The sequence below is a fragment of the Salvelinus namaycush genome, chromosome 35 (assembly GCF_016432855.1).
Source record: "Salvelinus namaycush isolate Seneca chromosome 35, SaNama_1.0, whole genome shotgun sequence".
In the NCBI taxonomy this organism is placed as follows: Eukaryota; Metazoa; Chordata; class Actinopteri; order Salmoniformes; family Salmonidae; genus Salvelinus; species Salvelinus namaycush.
The window spans coordinates 2609146-2632698 of NC_052341.1; the positions used below are offsets into that span (position 1 = coordinate 2609146).

General features: G+C 46.5%; 1 protein-coding gene across 1 annotated transcript in view; it reads left to right on the top strand.

Moving 5' to 3' along the window:
• Positions 1-23282, top strand: part of LOC120029353 (serine/threonine-protein kinase LMTK1-like) — a 109450-nt gene extending 86168 nt beyond the window's left edge. The window contains exons 6-16 of the mRNA XM_038974583.1: positions 3801-3919; positions 5724-5811; positions 8388-8521; positions 10874-11080; positions 11742-11891; positions 12802-13052; positions 13930-14174; positions 14247-17420; positions 21562-21685; positions 22297-22530; positions 22646-23282. Coding sequence (XP_038830511.1) covers positions 3801-3919; positions 5724-5811; positions 8388-8521; positions 10874-11080; positions 11742-11891; positions 12802-13052; positions 13930-14174; positions 14247-17420; positions 21562-21685; positions 22297-22530; positions 22646-22677 — 4758 coding nt within the window. The 3' untranslated portion in view covers positions 22678-23282. The remainder of the gene's footprint in view (positions 1-3800; positions 3920-5723; positions 5812-8387; positions 8522-10873; positions 11081-11741; positions 11892-12801; positions 13053-13929; positions 14175-14246; positions 17421-21561; positions 21686-22296; positions 22531-22645) is intronic.
• Positions 23283-23553: the final 271 nt, after the last annotated feature.

Consider the following 23553-nt stretch of genomic DNA (forward strand, 5'->3'; position numbering starts at 1 on the left):
GTTGTTATGCGCTGAGCTGTGATCCTAGGTGTGTTTGAGTCAGCCTGTTAAACAGGCCGACACGCTACATTACCTGGAATGTGTGTCTGTATCGGTAATGCTGGGCTGATCCACAAACCTTTGATGTCTGCCTGCCTGACTGACTGACTAACGCTGTACAGAGAGGTATAGAACGCCGCGGAAAGACTGGGAGAGAACCGTATAGCCTGCCCTCGCAATGCAGCAGTTTTTAGTTAGCATTTCACTCTGTTTTTATTATTAGATAACCATCTTACTCTGAGTGATGGGAATTAGCTACTGTAACACTAGATAACCATCTTACTCTGAGTGATGGGAATTAGCTACTGTAACACTAGATAACCATGTTACTCTGAGTGATGTGAATTAGCTACGGTAACACTAGATAACCATGTTACTCTGAGTGATGGGAATTAGCTACTGTAACACTAGATAACCATGTTACTCTGAGTGGTGGGAATTAGCTACTGTAACACTAGATAACCATGTTACTCTGAGTGATGGGAATTAGCTACTGTAACACTAGATAACCATGTTACTCTGAGTGATGGGAATTAGCTACTGTAACACTAGATAACCATGTTACTCTGAGTGGTGGGAATTAGCTACTGTAACACTAGATAACCATGTTACTCTGAGTGATGGGAATTAGCTACTGTAACACTAGATAACCATCTTACTCTGAGTGATGGGAATTAGCTACTGTAACACTAGATAACCATCTTACTCTGAGTGGTGGGAATTAGCTACTGTAACACTAGATAACCATGTTACTCTGAGTGATGGGAATTAGCTACTGTAACACTAGATAACCATGTTGCTCTGAGTGATGGGAATTAGCTACTGTAACACTAGATAACCATCTTACTCTGAGTGGTGGGAATTAGCTACTGTAACACTAGATAACCATGTTACTCTGAGTGGTGGGAATTAGCTACTGTAACACTAGATAACCATGTTACTCTGAGTGGTGGGAATTAGCTACTGTAACACTAGATAACCATGTTACTCTGAGTGGTGGGAATTAGCTACTGTAACACTAGATAACCATGTTACTCTGAGTGATGGGAATTAGCTACTGTAACACTAGATAACCATGTTACTCTGAGTGGTGGGAATTAGCTACTGTAACACTAGATAACCATCTTACTCTGAGTGATGGGAATTAGCTACTGTAACACTAGATAACCATGTTACTCTGAGTGATGTGAATTAGCTACTGTAACACTAGATAACCATCTTACTCTGAGTGGTGGGAATTAGCTACTGTAACACTAGATAACCATGTTACTCTGAGTGGTGGGAATTAGCTACTGTAACACTAGATAACCATGTTGCTCTGAGTGATGGGAATTAGCTACTGTAACACTAGATAACCATGTTACTCTGAGTGGTGGGAATTAGCTACTGTAACACTAGATAACCATCTTACTCTGAGTGATGGGAATTAGCTACTGTAACACTAGATAACCATGTTACTCTGAGTGATGTGAATTAGCTACTGTAACACTAGATAACCATCTTACTCTGAGTGATGGGAATTAGCTACTGTAACACTAGATAACCATCTTACTCTGAGTGATGGGAATTAGCTACTGTAACACTAGATAACCATTTTACTCTGAGTGGTGGGAATTAGCTACTGTAACACTAGATAACCATCTTACTCTGAGTGATGGGAATTAGCTACTGTAACACTAGATAACCATGTTACTCTGAGTGATGTGAATTAGCTACTGTAACACTAGATAACCATGTTGCTCTGAGTGATGGGAATTAGCTACTGTAACACTAGATAACCATGTTACTCTGAGTGGTGGGAATTAGCTACTGTAACACTAGATAACCATGTTACTCTGAGTGGTGGGAATTAGCTACTGTAACACTAGATAACCATGTTACTCTGAGTGGTGGGAATTAGCTACTGTAACACTAGATAACCATGTTACTCTGAGTGATGGGAATTAGCTACTGTAACACTAGATAACCATGTTACTCTGAGTGGTGGGAATTAGCTACTGTAACACTAGATAACCATGTTACTCTGAGTGATGTGAATTAGCTACTGTAACACTAGATAACCATGTTACTCTGAGTGGTGGGAATTAGCTACTGTAACACTAGATAACCATGTTACTCTGAGTGGTGGGAATTAGCTACTGTAACACTAGATAACTGATTCTTGTCATTCTCTCGTTCCCTCCCTCTTTCTGTTTCTTTGTTCTGTTCCTTCTCACACTCATACACTCTTACACACACACTTTCCCCACACTTGTGTACCTTGACTGGGTATGTCCATTCGTGTGTGTGTGTGTGTCTCTGTGACTGCATGCATACCTCTCTGTGTGTCTCTGTATCTCCTGGTCTGTTTCTTGTTGGTCTCTTTATGAATCTGCATGTCCTGTGTGTGCTTCTCTGTGTATCTCTCTATTTCCTGTGTATGCCTCTCTGTCTCTGTGTATCTCTCTATTTCCTGTGTATGCCTCTCTGTCTCTGTGTATCTCTCTATTTCCTGTGTATGCCTCTCTGTCTCTGTGTATCTCTCTATTTCCTGTGTATGCCTCTCTGTCTCTGTGTATCTCTCTATTTCCTGTGTATGCCTCTCTGTCTCTGTGTATCTCTCTATTTCCTTGCATTTGTGTGACTGTCCACCTTTCACCTGAACGTGTGTGTCCTCCTCAACCATGTTTGTCCTCCACAATCATCACCTCCATGTGTGTGTACTGTTTGGGAATAATTTTTTGTTTCTGTCTGTCTCTCTGTGTCTCTCTATGTGTCTCTCTGTGTGTCTCTCTGTGTTTCTGTCTTTATGTGTCTCTCTGTCTGTCTTTCTGTCTCCGTGTGTCTCTTTGTCTGTCTGTCTGTCTGTCTGTCTGTCTGTCTGTCTGTCTGTCTGTCTGTCTGTCTGTCTGTCTGTCTGTCTGTCTGTCTGTCTGTCTGTCTGTCTGTCTTTGTGTCTGTCTGTCTTTGTGTCTCTCTGTCTCTCTGTCTCTCTGTTTGACATTGTGTGTATATCTTCCATTCCTCCCCATCTCTCCTCATGTCTGTGTGTGTGTCTCCCATGTGTGTACCCTGTGTGTGTGTGTGTCTGTGTTTGCGTCTCCCATGTGTGTGCCCTGTGTGTGTGTGTGTGTGTGTGTGTGTGTGTGTGTGTGTGTGTGTGTGTGTGTGTGTGTGTGTGTGTGTGTGTGTGTGTGTGTGTGTGTGTGTGTGTGTGTGTGTGTGTGTGTGTGTGCGTCTCCCATGTGTGTACCCTGTGTGTGTGTGTGTGTGTGTGTGTGTGTGTGTGTGTGTGTGTGTGTGTGTGTGTGTGTGTGTGTGTGTGTGTGTGTGTGTGTGTGTGTGTGTGTGTGTGCGTCTCCCATGTGTGTACCCTGTGTGTGTGTGTGTCTGTGTGTGCGTCTCCCATGTGTGTGCCCTGTGTGTGTGTGTGTGTGTGTGTGTGTGTGTGTGTGTGTGTGCGTCTCCCATGTGTGTACCCTGTGTGTGTGTGTGTGTGTCTGTGTGTGCGTCTCCCATGTGTGTACCCTGTGTGTGTGTGTGTGTGTGTCTGTGTGTTCGTCTCCCATGTGTGTGCCCTGTGTGTGTGTGTCTCTGTGTGTGCGTCTCCCATGAGTGTACCCTGTGTGTGTGTGTGTGTGTGTGTGTGTGTGTGTGTGTGTGTGTGTGTGTGTGTGTGTGTGTGTGTGTGTGTGTGTGTGTGTGTGTGTGTGTGTGTGTGTGTGTGTGTGTGTGCGTCTCCCATGTGTGTGCCCTGTGTGTCTGTGCGGCTCCCATACCAGGTTATCCTGGGGGAGGTGAATGCGAGCCTCAGCACCACCCAGGTGGTGGTTAAGGAGCTCAAGGCCAGTGCCAGCGTTCAGGACCAGATGCACTTCCTGGAGGAGTCCCAGCCATACCGGTGAACAGACTTTCCCTGTCTCTATCTATTCATCAGGCTTAAGCCATGTTTCAGTCAGTCCAATCATATCAAGATTATGATCAGTGATTAGTTAGTTCATTGACTCTAACTGCCTTGAAAGTGAGGGATCTAACATTAAGTAGCCCTATTTTGAAATGTGAGATATCACAATCTCTTTCAATATTGGCAGGAATGGAGGAGGTCTTTATTCCAGAGATTGCTAAGGCGAACACTGCCATGTTTTGTTTTGCCCAACCTAGATAGAGGCACAGACACGGTCTCAATGGGGATGGCTGAGCTGACTGTGCTAGTGGCAGACTCCACTAAGCTGACAGGCTGGCTAACAGCCTGCTGCGTGGCCTGCACCCAACTCTCTGCCATTTTGCCAGTGTTTTGTGCCTCCACTAACTCTGCCATTTTGCCAGTGTTTTGTGCCTCCACTAACTCTGCCATTCTGCCAGTGTTTTGTGCCTCCACTAACTCTGCCATTCTGCCAGTGTTTTGTGCCTCCACTAACTCTACCATTTTGCCAGTGTTTTGTGCCTCCACTAACTCTGCCATTCTGCCAGTGTTTTGTGCCTCCACTAACTCTACCATTCTGCCAGTGTTTTGTGCCTCCACTAACTCTACCATTTTGCCAGTGTTTTGTGCCTCCACTAACTCTGCCATTTTGCCAGTGTTTTGTGCCTCCACTAACTCTGCCATTCTGCCAGTGTTTTGTGCCTCCACTAACTCTGCCATTCTGCCAGTGTTTTGTGCCTCCACTAACTCTACCATTCTGCCAGTGTTTTGTGCCTCCACTAACTCTGCCATTCTGCCAGTGTTTTGTGCCTCCACTAACTCTACCATTCTGCCAGTGTTTTGTGCCTCCACTAACTCTACCACTCTGCCAGTGTTTTGTGCCTCCACTAACTCTGCCATTCTGCCAGTGTTTTGTGCCTCCACTAACTCTACCATTTTGCCAGTGTTTTGTGCCTCCACTAACTCTGCCATTCTGCCAGTGTTTTGTGCCTCCACTAACTCTACCATTTTGCCAGTGTTTTGTGCCTCCACTAACTCTACCATTCTGCCAGTGTTTTGTGCCTCCACTAACTCTGCCATTCTGCCAGTGTTTTGTGCCTCCGCTAACTCTACCATTCTGCCAGTGTTTTGTGCCTCCACTAACTCTGCCATTCTGCCAGTGTTTTGTGCCTCCACTAACTCTACCATTCTGCCAGTGTTTTGTGCCTCCACTAACTCTACCATTCTGCCAGTGTTTTGTGCCTCCACTAACTCTGCCATTCTGCCAGTGTTTTGTGCCTCCACTAACTCTACCATTCTGCCAGTGTTTTGTGCCTCCACTAACTCTGCCATTCTGCCAGTGTTTTGTGCCTCCACTAACTCTGCCATTCTGCCAGTGTTTTGTGCCTCCACTAACTCTGCCATTCTGCCAGTGTTTTGTGCCTCCACTAACTCTACCATTCTGCCAGTGTTTTGTGCCTCCACTAACTCTACCATTCTGCCAGTGTTTTGTGCCTCCACTAACTCTACCATTCTGCCAGTGTTTTGTGCCTCCACTAACTCTACCATTTTGCCAGTGTTTTGTGCCTCCACTAACTCTGCCATTCTGACAGTGTTTTGTGCCTCCACTAACTCTACCATTCTGCCAGTGTTTTGTGCCTCCACTAACTCTACCATTTTGCCAGTGTTTTGTGCCTCCACTAACTCTGCCATTCTGACAGTGTTTTGTGCCTCCACTAACTCTGCCATTCTGCCAGTGTTTTGTGCCTCCACTAACTCTCTGCCATTGTCTGTCTGTCTCCAGTGCCCTCCAGCACCCAGCGCTCCTACATTGCCTGGCGCAGTGCACTGAGGTCACCCCCTACTTGCTGGTCATGGAATTCTGCCCTCTGGTGAGTACTGGACTGGATTGGACTGTCATTGCATCACTGTATATAGAACTATCTGTCGGTGGCCATTGCAGTCAGTAGCTTGCTGGACTGGCTGGAGTATCTCTCTATGACCACTGCAGACAGTGTACAGTATGTATAACAATCATCATGGACTGGACTGGACTCTCACTTCACCACTGTGTCTCTCTGTCTCCAGACATTGTAGTCAGTTTAAGACAGGGTTTCCTAAACTCGGTCCTGGGTCCCACCCTGGGTACACGTTTTTGGTTTTTGCCCTAGCAGTACACAGCTGATTCATTAATCAAAGCGTGATGATGAGTTGGTTATTTGAATCAGCTGTGTAGTGATAGGGCGAAAAAGCAAACGTACAGTTTGGGAAACCCTGCTGTAAAACACTTAGTGTGCGATAGATTATATTTGGATGCAGTCAACTGCCCCCAAGTGGCCAGATATTGTATTACTTGCTGAGTGGGCAATCAAATGATCATGTGGTGTCCATTCTGAGGAAAGACCTATATTTTTTTCATTTAGCAGAAACTCTTATCCAGATACATTTATATACTGGTCCCCCATGGGGATTGAACCCACGACCGTGGCGATGCAAGAGCAATGCTCTACCAATTAAACGGGACAACATACAGTTGAAGTCGTAAGTTTACATACACTTAGGTTGGAGTCATTAAAACTCGTTTTTCAACCACTCCAGAAATGTCTTGTTAACAAACTATAGTTTTGGCAAGTCGGTTAGGACATCTACTTTGTGCATGACACAAGTCATTTTTCCAACAATTGTTTACGGACAGATTAGTTCACTTATAATTCACTGTATCACAATTCCAGTGGGTCAGAAGTTTACACACACTAAGTTGACTGTGCCTTTAAACAGCTTGGAAAATTCCAGAAAATTATGTCATGGTTTTAGAAGCTTCTGATAGGCTACCTGACATCATTTGAGTCAATCGTAGGTGTTCCTGTGGATGTATTTCAAGGCCTACCTTCAAACTCAGTGCCTCTTTGCTTGACATCATGGGAAAATCAAAAGAAATCAGCCAAGACCTCATAAAAAAATTGTAGACCTCCACAAGTCTGGTTCATCCTTGGGAGCAATTTCCAAACGCCTGAAGGTACCACGTTCATCTGTACAAACAATAATACGCAAGTATAAACACCATGGGACCACGCAGCCGTCATACCTCTCAGGAAGGAGACGTGTTCTGTCTCCTAGAGATGAACGTACTTTGGTGCAAAAAGTGCAAATCAATCCCAGAACAACAGCTAAGGACCTTGTACCTGTTTCCTCCAGATGCTGGAGGAAACAGGTACAAAAGTATCTATAACCACAGTAAAATGAGTCCTATATCGACATAACGTGAAAAGCCACTCAGCAAGGATGAAGCCACTGCTCCAAAACCGCCATAAAAAAGACAGACTACGGTTTGCAACTGCACATGGGGACAAAGATTGTACTTTTTGGAGAAATGTCCTCTGGTCTGATGAAACAAAAATAGAACTTTTTGGACATAATGACCATTGTTATTTCTGGAGGAAAAAGGGGGATGCTTGCAAGCTGAAGAACACCATCCCAACCGTGAAGCACGGGGGTGGCAGCATCATGTTGTTGGGGTGCTTTGCTGCAGGAGGGACTGGTGCACTTCACAAAATAGATGGCTTCATGAGGATGGAAAATGATGTGGATATATTGAAGCAACACCTCAATACCTCAGTCAGGAAGTTAAAGCTTGGTCGCAAATGGGTTGTTGTGGCAAAATTGCTTAAGGACAGCAAAGTCATGGTATTGGAGTGGCCATCACAAAGCCCTGACCTCAATCCTATAGAACATTTGTGGGCAGAACTGAAGAAGCGTGTGCGAGCAAGGAGGCTTAAAAACCTGACTCAGTTACAGCTTTATCAGGAGGAATGGGCCAAAATTCACCCAACTTATTGTGGGAAGCTTGTGGAAAGCTACCCTAAATGTTTGACTCAAGTTAAACAATTTAAAGACAATGCTACCAAATACTAATTGAGTGTATGTAAACTTCTGACCCACTGGGAATGTGATGAAATAAATAAAAGCTGAAATAAATAATTCTCTCTACTATTATTCTGACATTTCACATTCTTAAAACAAAGTGGTGATCCTAACTGACCTAAGACAGGGAATTTTTTCTAGGATTAAATGTCAGGAATTGTGGAAAAACTGAGTTTAAATGTATTTGGCTAAGGTGTATGTAAACTTCCGACTTCAACTGTAAGTCCACTTGTTGACTACCTTCACTTCCATGAAGTCTTCAGTAACCCGTGACCTAATTGTAGTGTAACTACTTGTGTAAGCATCATCCTTTATATACTATAACTGTGTCAATATCTATTGTATCTCTACTATATATCCATTTAAAGGGGTCAGTCCCCTTTACATTTTTGTCAATTCAGGAAGTACACTGACATTCCAATTCTCTTCAATTCTTTTTCATGAGTAAACTTGTGGAATTAGAATTTTGTTTACTTTCTGAATTGGCTGGAATTTTTATGGAATTGAACCCAACTCTGATCTCCACCATATCTCCTCATGTCACCAGGGTGATGTGAAAGGGTACCTGCGGAGCTGTCGGGCTGCAGACACAATGATCCCTGAACCCCTGATACTGCAGAGGATGGCATGTGAGATCGCCTCAGGACTCTTGCACCTGCACAAACACAACTTCATACACAGGTGTGTGTCACTCCCTCTATCTGTCTCTGCCACTATCTGTCGATTGATTGATTGATTGATTTTCATTCATCAGTAAAACAACAACATACATACACACAATGTACATACAGAAAACGTGACCAGGAAGTCAGAGACTTATTTTAGTTCTGGCCCTTATCCTTGGTATATATACAGTGACTTCTGAAAGTATTCAGACGCCTTGACTTTTTCCAAATATTTTTTACGTTATTCTAAAATGGATTAAACATAATTTTAAAATATCATCAGCAATCTACACACAATACCCCATAATGACAAAGTGAAAAAAGTTTAGCAAATGTATTAAAAAGGAAAACAGAAATACATTATTTACATAAGTATTCAGACCATTTGCTATGTGGTCCCGTGTGGCTCAGTTGGTAGAGCATGGCGCTTGCAATGCCAGGGTTGTGGGTTCATTCCCCACGGGGGGACCAGGATGAATATGTATGAACTTTCCAATTTGTAAGTCGCTCTGGATAAGAGCGTCTGCTAAATGACTTAAATGTAAATGTATGATACTTGAAATTTGGGCTCAGGTGCATTCTGTTTCCATTGACCATCCCTGAGATTTTTCTACAACTTCATTGGAGTCCACCTGTGGTAAATTCAATTGATTGGACATGATTTGGAAAGGCACACACCTGTCTTTATAAGGTACCACAGTTGACAGTGCATGTCAGAGCAAAAACCAAGCCATGAGGTCTAGGCACAGATCTGGGGAAGGGTACCAAAATATTTAATATTGTCCTTCTGGGACAATCCTTCTGGGACAACAATCTCCCAGAAGGACAACCATCTCTGTAGCACTCCACCAATCTTGCCTTTATGGTAGAGTGGCCAGTCGGAAGCCACTCCTCAGCAAAAGGCACATGATAGCCCTTTTGGAGTTTGCCAAAAGGCACCTAAAGACTCTCAGACCATGAGAAACAAGATTCTCTGGTCTGATGAAACAAAGACTGAACTATTTGAGTTCCAAGAATCACGTCTGGAGGAAACCTGGCGTTGGTGTTGAAGCATCATGCTGTGGAGATGTTTTTCAGGGGCAGGAACTGGGGGACTAGTCAGGTTCGAGGCAAAGATGATTGCCGCAAAGAACAGCGAGATCCTTGATGAAAACCTGCTCCAGAGCGCTCAGGACCTTAAACTGGGGCAAAGGTTCACCTTCCAACAGGACAATAACCCTAAGCACACAGCCAAGACAACACAGGAGTGGCTTCGGGGGACAAGTCTCTGAATGTCCTTGAGTGGCCCAGCCAGAGCCTGGACTTGAACCCGATCGAACATCTCTAGAGAGACCTGAAAATAGCTGTGCATCAACGCTCCCCATCCAACCTGACAGAGCTTGAGAGGATCTGCTGAGAAGAATGGGAGAAACTCCCCAAATATAGGTGTGCCAAGCTTGTAGTGCCATACCCAAAAACTCTCGATGCTGTAATCGCTGCCAAAGGTGCTTCAACAAAGTACTGAATAAAGGGTCTGAATACTTAACGTAAATGTGATATTTAAGTTTTTGCTTTGTCATTATAGGGTATTGTGTGTAGATTGATGAGGGAAAAAACTATTTGTTCAATTTTAGAATAAGGCTGTAACGTAACAAAATGTGGAAAAAGTCAAAGGGTCTGAATACTTTCCGAAGGCACTGTATATATATACAGTTACATGGACACAGACACAAGTTGTACTTGTTATACTACAAACCCCTCAATGGCATTGTATGATACTGATATTACCCTGACGACTGGTACCCAGTAGTCACCGTATTCTCCTTCTGGAGAAACCTAGAATGGCTGGGTTGAGGCTAGTTTACCAGAATCCTGCAGCTGTGATTGGTTGGCTCTTCTTCCTGGTTCCTGTTGGTTTCTTCCTGTAACAATATCCTGGTGCTGCCTGAGTGCCTCGTCATAGACTCCAGCATCAGTGATTTTGTTGCAGGGGGGGGACCCCTTCTCTCCAGAGTGACCCCTGCTCTTCCTGTCACTGATGTCTACAACATCCACTTAATGAGGAATGAGGTCTCGTATGGTTGAATTGGTAGGTGGTTGCTATGCCAGGATAGTAGGGTTGACTCCCAGGGCTGCCGATATGTAAAATGTATGTACGGATGATTGTAAGTTCTGTCTGTTAAATGACATATATCATTATTAGAAATGGTTTGAATTGATAAGTAACGATATACGACATTTATTGACTGAATTTCTGTAAGACTTTTAGTACAGTATTGAACATGTCAGACTGCCCATGCGTGGTCTCACCATGATAACTTTACCGTTATGCATAGACATCAATCAGTTATCCTCTAATGTACGAATGTATTCTCTGTCTTCCCTGCAGTGACCTGGCCCTGAGAAACTGCCTGCTGACCGCTGATGTCACAGTGAAGATCGGAGACTACGGCCTGTCACACAACAAGTACAAAGAGGACTACTTTGAGACATCAGACCAGATGTACGTGCCTCTGCGTTGGATCGCTCCAGAACTCGTAGATGAAGTCCATGGCAACCTTCTGGTGGTGGACCAGAGCAAACAGAGCAACGTCTGGTAATGAATGGTTTAATCAATCAATCAAACAGTCAGTATAGGTAGTCCATGGCAGCGTTCTGGTGGAGAGAGCTCAGTTGGTAGAGCATGGAACTTGCAACACTTCGATAGTGTGTTGGATTCCGGGGATCATGGTAGAGATAGCATTCAGAACCCAATTATCTAGTATGACAAGTTCACCCCTATGGGCCAGTTTCCCTGACTCACATTCAGCCAAATCCTGGACTATGAACAACCTCAATGCTTTTTAGTCTAGGATTTGGCTGAATCTGTATCCGGAAAACTGTTCCTATCTAGAAACCGACACCATAAAATATGTGAACGTAATTAGGGGTTCACAGCAAAACCTATTGTTATTCTTTTTTTTCTTTTTTTTCTCGTTGACAAAGGATTTTTTTTTGGGGGGGGGGGGCTAATGGATTGGTCAAAATAAGGCTGAGTTATTGGGTAATCATAAATCTGATTTTAAGTGTCCATTTAAACCACTCTGTAAATCCACTCTGATCTTGTGTCCTTTCTGTCGTTCTGTGAACCCCGCAGATATATTTGCCAAATGTTTTTCCCAATAAATATTGGTGGTTATGCTTCACGTGTTGTTCTTCTCCGTGATTCTATAGTGTGATGTTGAGTGGGTTTCTGTGGTCTTTCTGTTCTCTCTCAGGTCTCTGGGGGTTACTATCTGGGAGTTATTTGAGTTGGGGAACCAGCCGTACAGACACTACTCTGACAGACAGGTGTTAACCTACGCCGTGAGGGAACAGCAGCTCAGACTGCCCAAGCCCCTGCTCAAAATACCCTTGGCAGAGCGCTGGTAAGTCACGCACGTACGCACACGCACACACACACACACACACAAGGGAGCAACACAGGGGCACACACACACACACACAACAACACAAACAATCTCACCTGTTCTCGTTCTAAACCTTAATAAGTAATCTGTGGCTCTCGCTCTATGTCCCATCAATATCTTCTCATTCTAGTGGCTCAGTGAGTCAGACATCATATGCTGTGTCCCAAATGGTGCTGTGTTCCCTATCCAGAGCACATGGCTCTGGTCAAAAGTAGCAAACTAAATAGAGAATAGGGTGCGCATACATAAATATGACTGGTGTGATGATGCGTAAAACAAAAAAACAAAATGGATCCAATCTCGTTATCTCTGAAGATGGGGGAGGTAATTAAAACCCATCTCTCATAGGATAAGAATCTGCTTGATTCCTCATCTCCCCCATCAATACAAAAGCAGATGCTGTGTGCTGATTTTCATTTTCTTCACATTTCATTTGCATCCCAAATCAAATGTATTTATATAGCCCTTTTTACATCAGCTGATATCTCAAAGTGCTGTACAGAAACCCAGCCTAAAAACCCAAACAGCAAGCAATGCAGGTGTAGAATGGAACCCTATTCCTAAATGGAACCCTATTCCCAAATGGAACCCTATTCCCAAATGGAACCCTATTCCCAAATGGAACCCTATTCCTAAATGGAACCCTATTCCTAAATGGAACCCTATTCCTAAATGGAACCCTATTCCCAAATGGAACCCTATTCCCAAATGGAACCCTATTCCTAAATGGAACCCTATTCCAAAATGGAACCCTATTCCAAAATGCACAACTGTTGGCCACAGCTGATAGATGAATTTGTGGTTCATTATATCTTCCTACATGATTGTTGTAAGGGTTATTGTGGTGCGTGTGCCCTCTTGTCACCAGGTATGAGGTGATGCAGTTCTGCTGGCTCCAACCAGACCAGAGGCCCAATACAGAGGAGGTCCACCTGTTACTCAGCTACCTGTGTGCCAAGGGGGCCAGTGAGGCCGAGGAGGACTTTGAGAGACGCTGGAACTCCCTGCGTCCCAACCCCAACGCCGGCCAAAGCAGCAGCAGCCTTCATCACGGCGCCGGAGCCCTGGCCTCTGGTACGTCATGTTCAGGCCACTTTTTATGGCTCATGACTACTTTGTGTTCTGTGTTTTTTTTGTTTCGCACACATTGTGCGTCTCAGAAGAAAACAGAATTTGCTCTTTTCAGTATCACTTTAGTTTATTAAAGGGAAACTTCACCGCTGGTCACTGTTAAGGGTGTTTTTCCAGTCTCCCTACATCATTTTGACTGATGAGTGGGTGTTTCAGGAGTAATTATGCACTATAGCAGTATTTGTTTTTATTTTCGCGCCAGGAGTGTTCAACCAATTACATCATCAGTTGATTGAGCCTGCTGCCTGATATAAAAATGTATAGAGTCATGTTTTGTAGCAACTATTGTGGCCTTTGTGTTTTGCCAATTGTACGATCACGCTAGGATGAGTAGATATGGTTGTCCTTGTTCAAGAGAGCCATTGAACTGGTCTCCACGATGTCCCTAGTATTATCCCTGGCTTTGTAAAGACTACAGCCTGACGGGAGCCCTACTTCCTTGTCCAATTGTGGTTCCCACCCTTGAAGGTGCTATGAATTCTTGGATAGTGTAGTTTGCTTACAACCAGGAAAAGTAGATGGCCCGTTTCTACTGGTGAGATGCAGAAATGCTGATATTTGTACTGAGAATATTCTAGATTTTTACGACACATTATACAGTATGTTAATAACATATTAATGGATATTACAGAGAAAGATTAAAATGTCCCATTAAGCTCTGCTGCTGTTTGATGTAAAAAGTCCCCTTGGGAATTAACAAAGTGTCTGTCTGTCTGTCTGTCTGTCTGTCTGTCTGTCTGTCTGTCTGTCTGTCTGTCTGTCTGTCTGTCTGTCTGTCTGTCTGTCTGTCTGTCTGTCTGTCTGTCTGTCTGTCTGTCTGTCTGTCTGTCTGTCTGTCTGTCTGTGTGTGTCTGTCCGTCTCCAGACCTCCCCTCCTCCTTCCCTCTGCTGGAGCAGTTCTCTGGATGTGACGGTTACCACAGTGAATCAGGAGATGATATACTGACCGTGACAGAGACCAGCCACGGTCTGAACTTCCAGTACAAGTGGGAGCAGACCCAGGCGGGGATCGGGGCAGAGCAGCCTTACCACCACGCTGCCTCATCCTCCAGCGGTACCCTGGGGGTCGTTAACCACCACTGTCAGGACCTATACTACCCAGGTGGAATGGTGGGGGACAGTGGTGGGGTGGAGATGGAGTGTCTCACTCTGGGAGTGTCCCCTTCCTACTATGAGCACAAGACGCTGCATGTTTCTGGGGTCGGGGTGGTGCCGGAGCTCAGCGCCCGTAGTCCTTCAGTGAGCTCTGAGTACTACAACCGCATGGAGGAGCCTGACTACACCATGTGCTCCTACAGCCCAGACTACCAGGGCAGCCACGGGAGCTTCCTGACCGGCAGTGGCAGTGCAGACTCAGGGGAGTGTATGATGGGGATGGGTCCCCCCCAGGCCCACTCCAAACCTGTAGACTCCTACTGGTCAGCAGACGTCTGTAAAGATAGGGGTGTTGGAGCGTATAACTCGGACATCTCCCTGACAATGGAGCCCCATGTCTCTGACTCCAGCCCCCTGAGACCATGGGAGGCTGGTCACTACGTCTCCTACAAGGACCGGGACGGGGGGTACTACTACGAACACTCACCACCCATGGGCATTGGCCACCACATGGGTCTGGGGATGGACCAGCATTACCTGATGGGGCGGGAACACTCTCACCCCAAGCCCCATCTGGAGAGCTGGGGGTCCCGTAGCCTGCGTCAGGCCCTGGGAGAACTGGACAACCCTCTGGGGATATCTCCCTCCATCAGCACCCATCTCCAGGATGGTGGTCCTCCTTTTGGGGTAGGCGACCCCTACTTGGAGACACCCCAGGGCACAGGCTCCATCATCGGGGGGAGTAGCGTCACTGGCGGCTACTATGACACGATGGGTTCTCTGAGGAAAACCATGCCGACCATGCCAGACCACGCCCACTCAGTCAGCATCACTATGGCGTCGGAAGAGGCCCTCTTCATTTGTCACCGGGACAGCGACCCGGATGAAGAAGAGGAGGATATATTCTCAGAGAGGCTGAGGAGAAGCAGTAGTAACCTCTCCAACCCCTCCGCTAACGACAACAGTCTAGGCCTGGGTCTAAGCCTTGGCCGTAGTGGACAGGCTGGCTGTAGACAACTACAGGATCCCTATGAAGACTTCCACTACTCTATGCCCACTACCGACATAGAGGACTCGTGGCCTGAAGAGCACTGCCTGACCTTCCGCTCCTCTGTCTCTGCTGCAGTTAAACCCATAGACTACCTGGAGGCTACAGCGGCTTCGGCTAATGACAGCGGCTGTCTAGTCTTGGGGAACCATCATGCCCTGGTCACTTCAGGGGACGCCTGTAATGCCTACATCTATTTGTGCCACGAGGGGGAGGGGGAGAGGGAGGTAGAGCCGCAACCCATCGAGTGCTGCCACTCTCATTTCGTCGACCCCCTCACAGGCTTAGTGGTGCGGAACTACACACGGGACAACTACAGCGATAAGATTGTAGAGATACCCAACAACGAGGAAGAGAGTGTGAATCTGTCGCCAGCACCGGGAGGTCCTAAACCAATCCTAACGCACAACACTAAGACCAGCACAACCCCTCTAAACCACTCTGGGCAATATGTTGACATCACTATGGACGATACCCTTTCAATAGACCATAAGGAAGAGGTTAGTACGGAAGACAAAGGGGTTCTCACAGACCCTAAACCAGAGGGTGTGACTCTGACCCTCTCCTCAGTGAATGTTCCTGACCTAGTCCCCATTGTCGAGCAAGAGTCAGAGCTGAGCCATACGTTAGACAGCGGCTTAGACAGAGACCACTGCTCCAGCATTAGTCTAGTGGACATCTCCGACTGCTGCACCGACGACGATGAAGATGATGACATCACCGACTCAACCTCAGAGATCTTCGCTGACGAGACGTCGGTTGGGGACGCTAATGCCTCCCCTCCCCTGGCCCGTCCCCTCAAGTCCCTGCAGAAGCAGGTGGGAACCCCCAATTCCATGGCCTCCATGGACCTGATGCCTTCAGCAGTCGGCTCCACCTGCAAAGCTTTCAGCCCCTCCTCCAGCTCCTCCCACCCATCTAGCTCCTCCCCCAAAGCAATGGACAGCGGGTACGACACAGAGAACAATGAGAGCCCAGAGTTCGTCCCCAAGGAGCCCCACAACGAGCCTCGGGGCCCAGAGACATTCACCCAGTCACTGGGGGAGTCTGTCCTGGACACCAGCCTGGATGAGGGGGGGGGGGAGGCCGAGGTGGCCCCACTGGATGATGAGGATGAACCGACCCTGGATGAAGATGTGCTTCTAGCAGCCTCACAGACCACAGACAAAGAGAAGGGTCTGACCCCACTCAGTGAGAAGAACCCTTACAGGGACTCTGCCTACTTCTCTGACAATGAGAACGAACGTCTTTCCAGGGATGAGGGGGGTGACGAAAATGTAGAAGTGGAGGAAGGAGAAGTGGAAGAGAGGCTGACAGAGAAGAGGGAACTCAGCCCTCTTCAGATAGAGGAGGAAGAAGAGGAGGGAGTGGAGACCCCAGCTCTTCTTCTGGAGGAGAGTGAAGACCCAGAGATGGAAGGATGCCTGACAGAAGAGTGCACCCAGGATGAAGGGCTAGAGCTGGGGCTAGAGCTAGAGCTGGCCTCCATTCTCTCTGGAGAAGTAGAGGCAGGGTCAGAAGGATGGCCTGCCCAGGAGAAACCCTCTTCTCTGGGAGACTGGGCTGCAGAGGTGGTGGGGGCTATGGAGGAAGCCCTGGGTGAACTCCAGAGGAGCACTGAAACCAACTCTGGTACCAAGGAGAAGGAGGAAGAGGATGAAGGAGAGCAAAGGGACATGGAGGACTCATCTGAAGCCTTAGAAACAGCAGACGTCCTAGAAGAAGCATTTACCAAAATGCCAGAGACCCTCGAGAAGGACGATAATGACGAAGAGAACAGTCCTCCCGCATGGCGTCGACGCTTCTCCTTCTCTCCTCCCCCTCCCTCCACCCCTCCTCTCTCCTCTCCTCCCCCTCCCTCCACCCCTTCTCCTCCTCTCCCCCCGATGACTCCCCCTCTGGGCCGGCAGTTGCCCATGGATGGGGGGGAGGCGGACGAGGAGGACGGAGATGGTGACTTCGATGACAGTGAGTCAGACGAGGAGCTGAGCAGTTACAGTGTTCAGGAGGAGCAGAGTGGAGGGGAGGACAGCGGGGAGGAGAACCATGCTGTACCGATTGTGGTGAGCGACTGCAGCGATGCTCATAACCTACGTAGTCTACTGAAGATGCCCACCCCGCTCACCGCCGAGTTGCTCGCCGATGACCTGCTGGAACGCAAGAAGAAAGTGGTGTCCTTTTTTGATGACGTCACCGTTTACCTGTTTGACCAGGTGAGTAGGGGTAGTGGTAATAGTGGTAGTGGTGGTAGTGGTAGGAGTGGTAATTGTTGTGGTGGTGGTAGTAGTGGTAGTAGTGGTAGTAATGGTAGTGGTGGTGGTAGTGATGATGGTGGTGGCAGTGGTGGTAGTGGTAGTGGTGATGGTAGTGATGGTAGTGGTGGTGGTAGTGGTGATGGTAGTGATGGTAGTGGTGGTGGTAGTGATGGTAGTGATGGTGGTAGTGATGGTAGTGATGGTGGTAGTGGTGGTTGTTGTAGTATTAGTGGTGCTGGTAGTGGTAGTGGTTGTAGTGGTAGTGGTGGTGGTGGTGGTGGTAGTGGTAGTGATGATATTGGTGGTAGTGGTGGTGGTAGTTGTTGTAGTATTAGTGGTGGTGATATTGGTGGTAGTGGTGGTAGTGATGGTGGTAGTGGTGGTTGTTGTAGTATTAGTGGTGCTGGTAGTGGTAGTGGTTGTAGTGGTAGTGGTGGTGGTGGTGGTGGTGGTGGTAGTGGTGGTGGTGGTGGTGGTGGTGGTGGTGGTAGTAGTAGTGGTGGTGGTGGTGGTGGTAGTGGTGGTGGTGGTGGTGGTGGTGGTGGTGGTGGTGGTAGTGATGATATTGGTGGTAGTGGTGATGGTGGTAGTGGTGGTGGTGGTAGTGGTAGTGGTGGTGGTGGTAGTGGTAGTGGTGGTGGTGGTAGTGGTAGTGATGATATTGGTGGTAGTGGTAGTAGTGGTGGTGGTGGTAGTGGTGATATTGGTGGTAATGGTAGTGGTGGTGGTGGTAGTGGTAGTGGTAGTGGTGGTGGTGGTGGTGGTAGTGGTGATATTGGTGGTAGTGGTGGTGGTAGTGGTGGTGGTGGTAGTGGTGATATTGGTGGTAGTGGTAGTGGTGGTGGTGGTAGTGGTGGCAGCGTAGTGGTGGTGGCAGCGTAGCAGTGGTAGTGTGGTGGTAGTGGTGTTAGTAGTTTTGGTGGTATTGGTGGTGGCGATAGTGGTGTTAGTTGTAGTGGTAAAAGTGGTGGTAGTGGTGGTGGTGGTGGTGGTGGTGGTAGTGGTGGTAGTGGTAAAAGTGGTGGTAGTGGTGGTGGTGGTGGTAGTGGTGGTGGTAGTGGTAAAAGTGGTGGTAGTGATGGTGGTAGTGGTAGTGGTAGATGTGGTGGTGGTGGTGGTGGTGGTGGTGGTGGTGGTAGTGGTGGTGGTGGTAGTGGTGGTGGTAGTGATGGTAGTGGTGGTAGTGATGGTGGTGGTAGTGGTAGTGGTGGTGGGAGTGGTAGTGGTGGTGGGAGTGGTAGTGGTGGTGGTAGTGGTAGTGGTGGTAGTGGTGGTGATGGTAGTGGTGGTAGTGATGGTGGTGGTAGTGGTAGTGGTGGTGGGAGTGGTAGTGGTGGTGGTAGTGGTAGTGGTGGTAGTGGTGGTGGTAGTGGTGGTATTGGAGAAATAAGGTATTTGTTGTTCCTGAGTAACTTGAATTAAACTAGACATACTACTGAACTGTATATATACAGTTGAAGTCGAAAGTTTACATACACTTAGGTTGGAGTCATTAAAACTAGTTTTTAAACCACTTCACAAATTTCTTGTTAACAAACTATAGTTTTGGCAAGTCGGTTAGGACATCTACTTTGTGCATGACACAAGTCATTTTTCCAACAATTGTTTACAGACAGATTATTTCACTTATAATTCACTGTATCACAATTCCAGTGGGTCAGAAGTTTACATACACTAGGTTGACTGTGCCTTTAGAAGCTTCTGATGGGCTAATTGACATAATTTGAGTCAATTGGAGGTGTTCCTGTGGATGTATTTCACCATGCGACCACGCAGCCGTCATACCGCTCAGGAAGGAGACGCATTCTGTCTCTTAGAGATGAATGTACTTTGGTGCGAAAAGTGAAAATCAATCCCAGAACAACAGCAAAGGACCTTGTGCAGATGCTGGAGGAAACAGGTACAAAAGTATCTATGTCCACAGTAAAACGAGTCCTATATCAACATAACCTGAAAGGCCGCTCAGCAAGGAAGAAGCCACTGCTCCAAAACCGCCATAAAAAAGCTAGACAGCAGTTTGCAATTGCACATGGGGACAAAGATCGTACTTTTTTGGAGAAATGTCCAACAAAAACAAAAATATAACTGTTTAGCCATAATAACCATCGTTATGTTTGGAGGAAAAAGGGGGAGGCTTGCAAGCTGAAGAACTCTGTCCCAACCGTGAAGCGCGGGGGAGGCAGCATCATGTTGTGGGGGTGCTTTGCTGCAGGAGGGACTGGTGCACTTCACCCAATAGACTGTTCCCCTCCATATATTGAAGCAACATCTAAAGACATCAGTCAGGAACTTAAAGCTTGGTCGCAAATGGGTCTTCCAAATGGACAATGACCCCAAGCATACTTCCAAAGTTGTGGCAAAATGGCTTAAGGACAGCAAAGTCAAGGTATTGGAGTGGCCATCACAAAGCCCTGACCTCAATCCCATAGAAAATGTGTGGGCAGAACTGAAGAAGCGTGTGTGAGCAAGGAGGCCTACAAACCTGACTCAGTTACACCAGCTCTGTCAGGAGGAATGGTCCAAAATTCACCCAACTTATTGTGGGAAGCTTGTGGAAGGCTACCCGAAACGTTTGACCCAAGTTAAACAATTTAAAGGCAATGCTACCAAATACTAATTGAGTATATGTAAACTTCTGACCCACTGGGAATGTGGTGAAAGAAATAAAAGCTGAAATAAATAATTCTCTCTACTATTATTCTGACACTTCACATTCTTAAAATAAAGTGGGGATCCTAACTGACCTAAGACAATACATTTTTACCAAGAATAAATGTCAGGTATTGTGAAAAACTGAGTTTAAATGTATTTGGCTAAGGTGTATGTAAACTTCCGACTTCAACTGTACACTACATGACCAAAAGTATGTGGACAGCTGCTCGTGTAATCTCATTCCATAATCATGGGCATTAATATGGAGTTGGTCCCCCCTTTGAAGCTATGACAGCCTCCACTCTGCTGGGATCGCTATCCACTTGATTTTGAAACATTGCTGTGGGGACTTGCTTCCATTCAGCACAAGAGCATTAGTGAGGTCAGGCACTGATTATGGGCGATTAGGCCTGGTTCGCAGTTGGCATTCCAATTCATCCCAAAGGTGTTCGATGGGGTTGAGGTCAGGGCTCTGTGCAGGCCAGTCAAGTACTTCCACACCGATCTCAATACACAATTTCTGTATGCTTTGTACACGGGGGCATTGTCATGCTCAAACAGGAAGGGTGTTCCCCAAACTGTTGCCACAAAGTTGGAAGCACAAAATCATCTAGAATGTCATTGGATGCTGTACCATTAAGATGTCATTTCATTGGAACTAAGGGGCCTTGCCCAAACCATGAAAAACAGCCCCAGACCATTATTCCTCCTCCACCAAATTTTACAGTTGGCACTATGCATTGGGGCAGGTAGCCTTTTCCTGGAATCCGCCAAACCCAGATGTGTCCGTCGTATACTGCCAGATGGTGAAGTGTGATTCATCACTCCAGTGTTTGGAAACGTGTTTTCACTGCTCCAGAGTCCAATGTCGGCGAGCTTTACACCACTCCAGCCGACACTGCATTGCACATGGCTGCTCGGCCCATTTCATGAAGCTCCCAAGGAACAGTTATTGTGCTGACTATGCCTCCAGAGGCAGTTTGGAACTTGGTAGTGAGAGTTGTAACCGAGGACAGACGATTGTTACGCGCTACGCGCTTCAACACTCGGCGGTCCCGTTTTGTGAGCTTGTGTGGCCTACCACTTCCCGGCTGAGCCGTTGTTGCTCCTAGACATTTCCACTTTACAATAAAAGCACTTACAGTTGACCGGGGCAGCTCTAGCAGGGCAGAAATTTGATGAACTGACTTGTTGGAAAGGTAGCATCCTATGACGGTGCCACGTTGAAAGTGACTGAGCTCTTCAGTAAGGCCATTCTACTGCCAATATCTGTATATGGAGATTGCATGGCTGTGTGCTTGATTTTATACACCTGTCCACAACGAGTGTTGTTGAAATAGCCGAATCCAGTAATTTGATGGGGTGTCCACATAGTTTTGTATATATACTGTATATTAATTTGAAATGCACACTAGCCATAGCTGTAACCTGTACTGTCCATTTCCAGCAGAGTCCCACTAAAGAGCTGGCTGAGCATGGTTTCTCTCCAGGGACTGAGACCAGCGGACAGGGTTCACTGGTCAAACAACCAACCTCTGATGACTCCTCAGATGGAAACATCTCAGAAGAGAGTAAGTACACTAGTCCAGAGTCCACTACTTACATTGAAACATTGATTGAAGTCAATCGGCATTTAATTTCACAATCAATCTCAGATCTATGAGTTTAGATGTGTAAAATATAATAGGCAGATATATCAAAACTGCTCTCTTTTCCTTTCTCCCTTCCTCTTTCTCGCTCGCTCGCTGTCTCTCTCTCTTCTCCCTCTCTCCCTTTCTCTTCCCTTCTCCCTTCCTCTCTCTTGCTCTTCCTCTCTCTCTCGCGCTCTCTCTTCCCTTATCCCTTTCTCTCTCTCTCTTCCCTTCTCCCTTCCTCTCTCTCTTGCTCTTCCTCTCTCTCTCTTCCCTTCTCCCTTCCTCTCTCTCTCCCTTCCTCTCTCTTGCTCTTCCTCTCTCTCTCTCTCTCTCTCTCTCTCTCTCTCTCTTCCCTTCTCCCTTCCTCTCTCTCTCTTCCCTTCTCCCTTCCTCGTTCTCTCTCTCTCTTCCTTTGTACCTACCTACCTACCTACCTCCATCTCTCTCCCTTTCTCCCTTCCTCTCTCTCTTTTCCTTCACCTACCTACATACCTACCTAACACTCTCTCTCTCTCGCTCTCTCTCTCTCTCTCTCCCTCTCTCTTCAGGTGCAGGGTATGAGTGGGAGGATGACTTCCCCCTGTTGCCCATTCCCACTTCCTCATCCAAGATGGCTGCCTCCTCCTCAGGCTCATCCCCTTCCGCACCCAGCCTGCCCTCCACCTCCAAGGCCCCGGAGCCCAAACCAGCAGTGCAGTACTCCCGCTTCACAGTCTCCCCTAGCCACGTGTCTCGCTTCTCCATTACACACGTCTCTGACTCTGACGTGGACTCTGGTCCAGGTGGGTCCTGGTGTTTTCATTTAAATTGACAGTGCACAAACACTTCTTGAGGATAATTAATTGTATGGATTTTACATAGTGGATAATGACGCGTTCTGTCTGTCTGTCTGTGCAGGGAGCAGTGAGGATGGAGACAGAGTATTATAGAACCACAGCCACCCAGAAACTGCAGGAACTGCACCATATAAACATGTCTGAGCCTCTAAACATGACATTTGTTTAGTGCTTTTTTGGACATCAGCTTTCTGAAAAGACAGTGCCTAATTGTTTATGGACACTTTATGAATGGAGTCTGTAAAAGGGATGTGAAAGCAGAGAATCAACACCTATGAGAATATATAAAATACTATATGATGATAATCTACACATACACCGAAGAATATTTATGTTATCAAAATAACTTGTATGAAGGTAAAGACTTATGTTGCATTCAAGATATTTTTGGGAACAAAGAGAAACTTTAGAACAAACGTGTAACTTGTTTGCCACCACAGACACTCATTATCAGCATGTTATAGAGAACCACACAACGTTACCGCTTGTTACGTGGAAGACAGACGATCATTTTTATTGATCAGCTGTTTTAACATGGACATCAAAACAGAAGACACAATTTACAGAACATCCCTCTCAGAGAAGGAGGGAGTGAAAAGCAATGAAGGAAAGGACACAATGAAGGTTTTTTCATCAAATAATCGGTGTTTGAAAGTGACTGTACCAAGAGCATATTTTTGAGACATTAGTTAACTCGTCATCATAAAATATAAACGAAATATCACAAATAATGATTGAAGGAGAATTTTGTAATTCTACTGTTTTCTCAAAGGAGTCGGACCACCACTGTATACGGGCCATATGATTTCCACCAATACGGGTGCCAGAGTCAGTATTCCCCTCCATCTGTCAGTATGGGTCACTGTTCCCCTCCATCTGTCAGTATGGGTCACTATTCCCCTCCATCTGCCAGTATGAGTCAGTATTCCCCTCCATCTGTCAGTATGTGTCACTATTCCCCTCCATCTG